The sequence below is a fragment of the Bos taurus genome, chromosome 10 (assembly GCF_002263795.3).
Source record: "Bos taurus isolate L1 Dominette 01449 registration number 42190680 breed Hereford chromosome 10, ARS-UCD2.0, whole genome shotgun sequence".
In the NCBI taxonomy this organism is placed as follows: domain Eukaryota; kingdom Metazoa; phylum Chordata; class Mammalia; order Artiodactyla; family Bovidae; genus Bos; species Bos taurus.
In genome coordinates this window covers 73,383,182-73,392,450 of record NC_037337.1, presented here as the reverse complement: position 1 = coordinate 73,392,450, position 9,269 = coordinate 73,383,182, and the positions used below count along the sequence as shown (strand labels likewise).

General features: G+C 43.6%; 1 protein-coding gene across 1 annotated transcript; it reads left to right on the top strand.

Moving 5' to 3' along the window:
- The first annotated feature begins 647 nt into the window (after positions 1-647).
- Positions 648-4,200, top strand: TMEM30B (transmembrane protein 30B). Its single transcript, XM_002691040.7, has one exon. It carries the CDS (start codon positions 840-842, stop codon positions 1,899-1,901), a length of 1,062 nt encoding a protein of 353 aa, XP_002691086.1. The 5' UTR covers positions 648-839; the 3' UTR covers positions 1,902-4,200.
- Positions 4,201-9,269: the final 5,069 nt, after the last annotated feature.

Here is a 9,269-nt window from a genome sequence, read left to right as displayed (position 1 = left end):
AAGGCCCTGAACCTCTTGCATCTTTAATTCTCTTTTTTAAGTGTCATTTTATTTTTAGAGAACTTTTCACTTTTTTTAGTTCTACAGCCAGATTGGGGCACCTAGCTGGAAAATCATTTCCCTTAAAAAAAAAAAAAAATTGCTAGAATTTGAATGCAGGCATGGAATTCCAAACAGATTTACTACAGTGCAATTCTTCGGACATTAACATTTATTGCTGAAAGATAACTGAAAAGGGTCCTTAAATTAACCTACAAAGACAAAAGGCTCTAGAGACACTTGTCCCGCCTTTTAGATAAAAGGGGATTAATTACCTGTAAACTTCAAGGCTCCAGGACGCACGATGCAATCCCTCAGTGGAACTGTGCTAGAAGCTGTAGCTTCTATGATTTCGGGTAAGACTGGCCCAGGCACTCTGGTCACATAGAAAGCGGAAGGGAAGAAGTACCTGAGCAAGGGAGGAGCCACTCAGAGGCAGTCTGGGGCCGCCACTCACCTCGAGGAGGAGGCGCTGGCGTCCGGAACCACCCGGATCGAGAGGACAAGTGAACCTGGGTCCGCCAGGTGAGGGAAGGGAACGCCCGCCCTACTCACCCCAGAAGAGGCGGGGCGCGGCTCGCGATTACCCGCAGGGGCGGAGCCGGTCGAGCACCTGGGCCGAGGCGGAACTGAGGGGATCCAGCCACCACCAGAAGAACCTGGTACCAAGACTCACCTGTGCGGGGGCCTGAGGCCGGGCCGGTGCCCCGGGAGTAGCCCCAGGCTCGCCCAGCGCGGAGGGCGAGGCACCCCGCCGGGCCGCAGCACCCGAGCGCCCCTCCGTGGGTCCGCGCGGCGCCATGACCTGGAGCGCCACCGCCCGGGGCGCCCACCAGCCCGACAACACCGCGTTCACGCAGCAGCGCCTCCCCGCCTGGCACCCGCTGCTGTCGGCCAGCATCACGCTGCCGCTCTTCTTCTGCGCCGGCCTGGCCTTCATAGGGCTGGGCCTGGGCCTCTACTACTCCTCCAATGGCATCAAGGAGCTCGCGTATGACTACACCGGCGACTCGGGTACCGGCAACTGCTCGGTGTGCGCCATGGCCGGCCAGGGCCGCGCGCCGCCGCCCCCCTGCTCGTGCGCCTGGTACTTCTCGCTGCCCGAGCTCTTCCAGGGCCCGGTGTACCTCTACTACGAGCTGACGAACTTCTACCAGAACAACCGGCGCTACGGCGTGTCCCGCGACGACTCGCAGCTGAGCGGGCTGCCGAGCTCGCTGCGCCACCCGGTCAACGAGTGCGCCCCCTACCAGTACAGCGCGGCCGGCCTGCCCATCGCGCCCTGCGGCGCCATCGCCAACAGCCTCTTCAACGACTCCTTCTCGCTGTGGCACCAGCGCCAGCCCAACGGGCCCTACGTCGAGGTGCCGCTCGACCGCACCGGCATCGCCTGGTGGACCGATTACCACGTCAAGTTCCGCAACCCGCCGCTGGTGAACGGCAGCCTGGCGCTGGCCTTCCAGGGCACCGCGCCCCCGCCCAACTGGCACCGGCCGGTCTACGAGCTGAGCCCCGACCCCAACAACACCGGCTTCATCAACCAGGACTTCGTGGTGTGGATGCGCACCGCTGCGCTGCCCACGTTCCGCAAGCTGTACGCGCGCATCCGCCAGGGCAACTACTCTGCCGGGCTGCCGCGGGGCGCCTACCGCGTCAACATCACCTATAACTACCCGGTGCGCGCCTTCAACGGCCACAAAAGCCTCATCTTCAGCAGCATCTCGTGGATGGGCGGCAAGAATCCATTCCTGGGCATCGCCTACCTGCTGGTCGGCTCCCTCTGCATCCTCGTGGGCTTTGTCATGCTGGTCGTCTACATTCGCTACCAGGACCAGAACGACGACGAGGAGGACGACGAGTGATTCCTGCTTTCAAAGTACCCTTTCTGCCCCTTGTCAAAACTCTTGCAAACTTCTTTAGGCTTCTCCCTCTCGACTGTCACCCAATTCCAACTTCGCCTCGCTTTGCCTCCTATTGTGGATGAGGGGACCAGAGAGAGTGAAATTAACACCTGACCAGGCGCTTCCAGGCTATTTTAGGGTGTTTGAATTGCTAGAACGAGAAATTCCTGCAAATTTCCCCCATCTCTTTCACGAGTGGACATGTTAGGTTCTTTGAGCGAGGAATGGACTCTTATTCAACCCCCATCTGATGAAGAGACAGTCCTGTAGATGTTAAAGAACTCGTTCGAGATCTAACAGCTACTCATTGGCTCCTGGTTCTGATTCTGACTCTGAAGCTAGAGCTTTAATCACTGTAGTACAGTGGTTTTCTTTTCTTGGGGGTGGGGTAAGTGTAGAGAGTGAAGCCCAGGCATGGAGGAGTGGAGGAGAACATACTGTTTTAAAATGTAGATAGATTAGAAGGCCCCATCCCCAGAAATTCTGACACATTAAGGCTTTGGTGAGACCCTCAAAGCTGTATTTTTAACAAACCCATCTGGAGATTCCTCCTGCATTCCCTCAAGGGAATCAGTGCCCTGAAGCAGGGAGCAAGTAGGATACTGTTTCCCTATTTCCTTATCTGTCTGAGGCTAGGTGTGACTCCATCACTGCCCATCCCGTTTTTCAGGTGGTCATCTTTTCCCAGGGGCAGTGAGTAACAAGCATAATGTTCCAAGTTTGGTCTCACTCCTCCTTGAACATAGGAAGCTCTCTGTAACATGCAGAGTACGTGAAAACAACTCGTTGGCATAGCAGGTTTGCAAAGCAGGGTTTGTAACAATTCATTTGATATTTTAGTGCAAGAAATTTGATTTTTTTTTGGGGGGGGGGGCCGGGTACTGTGTAGAAACTTGAAAATGTCAGGTCAGTTTGTACAGTTCAGTGGGAAGGTTTTAACCTTAGAGCCAGATAGCTGGAGGGGACCTTAGAGGGAAAATGTTTTTCCTAAAGTCATATTGTGACTCAGTCTTGTCATCTAAATGATTTTTATGCTTAGTGATTTTTTTATGCTTATGTTCTTCATACCTTTTCCCTTGTGTCTACAAAAAGTTAATGTTCTCAAATGAACCATGTTTGTTTTTAATAATACGTTGAAGTGAATGCTAAGAAATTAATCTTATGTAAACTAGACTCTTAAAAATTATTTGAACCATTGAGATAATGTTAAACTTTGACTACTCTAAAATCATTTTAATATATTGATATATAAAGTTACTGTAAGATAGTAGAATTTTTAAAAACCCTTTTATGGCAAAAGAACTTTAAAAAAATGAGATCATCTGTACAAGTTTATTTGCTGAAAGCAAACAGTTATTTGGTGTTCTGTCAGAACTCTTAGTGCCTATTCTCTATTATGGCTGCTTTCCAGTTACTACACTTTTTGCTCACTCCAGTGTTCTGGCCTGGAGAATCCCAGGGACGGGGGAGCCTGGTGGGCTGCCGTCTATGGGGTTGCACAGAGTCGGACACGACTGAAGCGACTTAGCAGCAGCAGCATAAGGCAGGGCAATACTTTGAAGTTTTTTGTTTTAATTGAGTCACAGAAATATTGAATTATACTGAATAATTTATATTAATTTTATTTTATTCTTCTGGTTCTTTGAAAAATAATAGACATAGACAGCATCCATGTTCGCTGACATCTGTTGGATCTTCTGGAACAGTTGTGACTTAAGAGATTCTGTCCCAGTATTTACATAAACCAAAAAATATTTTATAATCCCAATATGTTGGCTTCCCAACTCCTGAGTGTGACACAATTTTACTGTCAGATTGTGTAGTGTGATTTTAGGCTGTGTATATATGATCATATGTATGTAGAGTAATTTTTATTTATCATGAATTTTTGATCAAGTAGCTGCTGCTTTATAATTTACCACATTTTTTTACTACTTAGTTGAGAAGAACCATGTATATTACTATCATTTTTACAATACTCATTGCTATATAATTTTAAATGAGTCTCCAAAATTAAAGATATTCTGATTAAATCAGTGAATATGGTTCCAGGCCCTCTTCTCTGGGTTTTTGAAAGAGAATAAAGGTTATATTTGTGTTGCCTTTGTTATCACATTTGCTTAATCCTTTTGAACTATGATCTTAAAGCCACAAACGTTAAAAAAGTTACCAGCTACCATCCACTTTGCTCATTTGTTATTAGCAGATTTATACTGCAGCAAGAAAATCATCTTTCAGAATAAAGCTCAAATGAACTCAATCTTTCAGTGTTAACTTCCTAACACAGAATTTGAACTTGATGACATCAATATCAACATGTAGTATGAATCAGACAATCCTTGACTGTTGTTTGAATTTAGTAAAATGTGGTCAATTTTTAATAATATTTAGTATTAACTTACTAAAGAATGTGACTGCAGCAATCTTATTTCTCCATTTCTGTATTTTACCCAAATTCTAAATTACAATTATTTATTGGGTATTTTGGACTACAAAACTTCCGAAACTTTAAAAACAAAAAAATGAAACATTTTCCTGCACTGTAGCATTTTGTTTAGTATCTCTGGATTCTAGCTGGGTTTGAATTCTCATGTCGTCTAGTAAATGCTTCCTAGCTAGAGCTGTGTCGTCTGGAATGAGACCGAAAAGTGAACCTCAACAATTGGACTGAAAATGTGCTTTGATCTACTTTGTAAAGTAAACCACAAACAAAAGAGAAACTAATGTGGTTGGCAGGAACTCCCAGTACAGAATAATGTAACAAGAAAGACTTTCCAAGAATCTCCAGAATCAAGTCAACAATTCAAGGACTAGACAGTTGTTTCAAATCAGAGACAGAATAACGGTCTGAGATTTCCTTTAGTAATAAGTACCACTTCACACTGTATAACCACAACCCTTTCTGCATCATGGGATCTGTGCCCTCTTCTTGTCATTGGGGATCTCAAAAGTCTTGAGTAAATTCTCAGAGTTATTGGTAGAGCTGTAATGTAATCAATTCCTTATATGCCCCTGGGTATATCACTTACTGTGTACAAGTAACTGTAATAATAGTAAATGCCCTCTTCCTTTATTTTCATCAGGCATTTCTTTGCACCCTAGATTTTTTCCCACAGATAAAACATAGCTGACTGATTTAGATGACAAAATTGAATTTTTTTAACTTCAGTTTTTCCCCCCCAGGAGAATTTCTCATAATTTCCCTCCAACAAAAGCAGTCACATGAAGTGTCATTAAGAAAGTCATTCAGTGAATCTGACTCAAATATATTAAGTTCCCAGAGAGATTTTACCCGAGAGTAGTATTTTTGTGTAAAGAATTTGCAAAAATTATAAACAGTTGTTGACTCACTGTATACTACCATCCCCCACGGTTTCTTTGATAAGACTACCAACATGTATTCAGGGAAAAATACTTCCCCACTGGTTTGCCACCTGGCATTATAATTCTCACCATTAGTGGTAATGATGTAAATTAGTTTACCACAGCAAGGTGGCGTTTCTTTCTTTACGCACTTGGCTGAGCAGCTCAGCACAGCACAGTGAAGACCCCGAGGCAGTGAAACCTAGCATAGACTGGGGTTGTGGAGGAATAGGAGAAAAGAAAGGAAAAAAAAGGTGCAGTTTGGAGCATGAAGCCTGGTGTCCAGAAGGGGGAGACTTGGCTGTGACTGGAACCCACTGCAGAGGGCAGAGCCCACCAGTGACCTCACTGATGACAAACCTTGGAGAAATTCAGCAAGTGGATGGTAGCTCACCTCCTTCTGAACCTCTCAGCTTGTCTTTTTGATGAGTTTTAGTCTGATTTACCTTTTTCCTTAGAAGCAAAAGATAGTACTGTCAAGCACCTCCTCTAATAGGCTTTCTCTCCACATTGAGTTCTTAACTGAATTCCTGTTAAAGTGGCTGAAACCTTACATTACTGATGAAAACTGTAAATGATGTGTCATTAATTATGATACTTTGTTCTTCTAAAAGGCCTTTATTCTGAAAGTCCAAGGTGCTTAACACTATTATACAGTTTTATTAATTTTAACCATCAAAATGCATGAGCTTTTAGAAAGTCATCAAGACTGTTGAGGGAGAAATTCATTCTATTTTGCTCAATTTTGTTCAAAAGTCAATGAAAGCAGTGTTCTACAGCAAAAGCACAGCCTCTGGATGAGGCAGTCATAGTCATTTCAATGGGGGCACTTGAATATTCTCAAAGGAAGACTTGATGAAGTCTTGCTATGATTTTAATAAGTTAAAGACATACTCCATTTTTGTTAAAGAATCCAAAATGAGAGCTCCATCAGTTCCTACTCATAGTAAATGACAGAATGTTGTTGTTGTTTAGTTGCTAAATCATTTCTGGCTCTTTTGCATGGACTGCAGCCTGCCAGATTCCTTCATCCATGGGATTTCCCAGGCAAGAATACTAGAGTGTGGTGCCATTTCCTTCTCCAGGAGATCTTCCTGATCCAAGGATAGAACCCGCATCTCCTGCATTGCGGGCAGGAACGACCAGAGAATTCTTTACTACTGAGCCACCAGGGAAACCCAAATGACAAAATGTGAAAGTGTTAGTTGTGTCTGACTCTTTGAGACCCCATGGGCTATAGCCCACCAGGCTCCTCTGTCCATGAAATTCTCCAGGCAAGAATACTGGAGAGGGTAGCTATTTGCTTCTCCAGGGGATCTTCCTGACCTAGGGTCGAACCCGGGTCTCCTGCATTGCAGGCAGATTCCTTATCATAGGAGCCACCAGGGAAGCCCAAATGACAGAATAGACAACGCTTTTACTCTTTCCTTTTTGTTTTTACCTACAGGGCTTTAGGGGTGAAGACTTGATATATCAATGTAATTTGTAAGTAACTGAATGATGGTATCTTTCATACCATTAGGAGGCAACCTAGCTCATTTGTTCACTCACTTTCATGAATCTTTAAAAACATTATTGACCATCATATAAGTAAATGGCATAATCTCTACCTCCAATTCTAACTTCTCTCAAACTCACACATCCAGCTGCCTCTGGGACACGCCTAAATGTCCTACAAATAGCATAAGCTCCACGTGGTCAGCAGGAAACCCACTGACCTTTCTTCCAAACCCATTCTTCCAGGAATAGCCCCAGATGCTGAAAATGACTCATCGATCCCACTCAGTCATCCAAGCCCCAAACCTGAACTGCCTCCTTGGCTCCTCCCTCTGTTTCTTCCCACATCCAACTAGTTATCAGAGCCTGTTGCTTCTAAATCCCAAATGCATGCTCAATCAGGTCTCTCTCTGTCACTGCCCTGGCCCAGGACTTTGTTATTTTCCATCTGGAAGCTAGAGGAGCCTGCTAATTGGGCTCTAGTTTATTTTCCACATCCTAACCACAAGGAGCTAGCCAAAACACAGATCTCATCACATGACCCTCAACTTCAACTCTCTCACGTCTACACACAGCCTACAGGAGAAAGTCTAAGCTCCTTAGCAGGGCCTACAAGGCCTTCATGGTTGGCCTCGCTCTGAATCTTCATGACTTCTTCCTCCAAGGCTCCACCAAATTCCAGCTATATTGAATGATTTGAAGGGGCCTGAACCCAGCATCTTCTCACATCTTTACGCATGCTCATCTTGCATGTCCACTTGACCATCAGAATGTGTCTAGTCATCCTCAAGACCCTGCTCAGTGTTTGGGTCATTGTCCTCTGTGAAGTCCTCCACAAGCCCTCTTTGCCCTTCCACTCTCTGCCCTCAGCCTCGTCTTCCCTGTAAGCTTATTCCTTCCTCGAAGCATTTGATGCATTGTCTAGAAATTGCTTATTTGGTTATATACCTCCATATTCAAACTGTTAGTTCTTTGAGCACTGAGGATTTTTTCATCTCATCTGTCTTTATTACTGCCAATGCCAAGCTGAGTGACTAGCCTGTGGTGGGTCTTCAAACATATGTTGAATGATTATTAGGAAACAATTGTGATTCCATTACTTTACTACCACTGAACAAGTTATTTCTTATGATATCATTAAATGCATAGGAAATCACTGAGGAAACAAAGATGACACCCTAAACTTTTGAAAATATTACAGTAAGGAGTGTCATGAAGGCACATATATTTTTAACAGCACCAAAGTTTAAGCTTAGAGTTCCCATTTGGATAACTTACATGTGCAGTCAGGTTTTCCTCCATAAACTAATTTGCAGAAATGAATAGCAGATGGGTTACATTAGTTCGTTGATAGAAGGGACAGTTACTTTATACTCAAAAGTCCTCAGTGTCCCTCCTATTAAACTGCAATAAGTTAATGGAATGTTTATATTTTTGTGGTGCTTCTTTATAGAGGAGAATTTTTTACTTACTGTAGTATTCTATAATAAAATGTAAATGAACACTGCTTTCCTCTGCCAGATAATTACTCCAGAAACCATTTAAATGAAAATAGCATTTGTAGAGAAACATCCAGAAAGAAAAGCAAAAATAAATGGCATACTAGTGGTCCCACTTGTTGGCTGATGTTTGGTTTATAACATTTGGCACATCTTGATATCTACATAATAGTAGTTTTCAAACCATAAATAATATTTTACAGAGGTCACACCATAGTTATTTAAGTTCAGGGGTTTATTTCCCTGAGCACTAAGTAGCTATGAATGAATTATGTTTAGTCTGATCTGCCTCAGAAGGGCCATAAACCTCCAAGTCATAGCAAACCGTGGAATATTACTTCAATACGTCAGGAAAATTGTACATGTAAAAGAATAATGCATGATAAGGGAAAGGTGTTTTTATTTTTCTAAAGTAATATATGTTACTGGGCAGGAGCTATAAAATTTTGTTATGTTAAACTTTCCTCTGATTCTGGAAAACAAGTTAAGAAACAGTTTTGCCTGGTCAGACCTAAGCCAGCAAAGCAGGCTGTGGAAACAGAGATGGCCTAGGAAAGAGTTTGGCTTTGGTTTTTTCCTTCTGCGAATCCTGCTCTTCAAAAAGATGAAAGCAAGGAAAAGTTGCAAGAATGCAAGAGACGGTTTCGCAAACTTCCCTTTACAATCTGCGTTCTTCTCCTAAGCAAACGTTTTGGATTTCCAAGCAAGTGTTTTTGTAGATACCCAGAAGTATCTACAAGAAGAGAAGGTATAATTCACTTATAAAATTAAATCTACTTAAAATGCTTAAATGAAATTGTTAAGCATTTCCCAGACAACATGCTAAGCAATTTCCTTGGTTTCCTCCTTTAACTTCTATAACAAACCCTAATATCCCCATTGGGCATACGCAGAAACAGAGGTTTGGAAAAATAAAGAAACTAGTCCAGGGTGACGCGGTTGACAGAGACAGCAAGGAGGTCACTGCACT

Excerpts from the sequence above, each read along its gene's own strand:
- TMEM30B (XM_002691040.7), top strand. The coding sequence starts at position 840 with ATGACCTGGAGCGCCACCGCCCGGGGCGCCCACCAGCCCGACAACACC.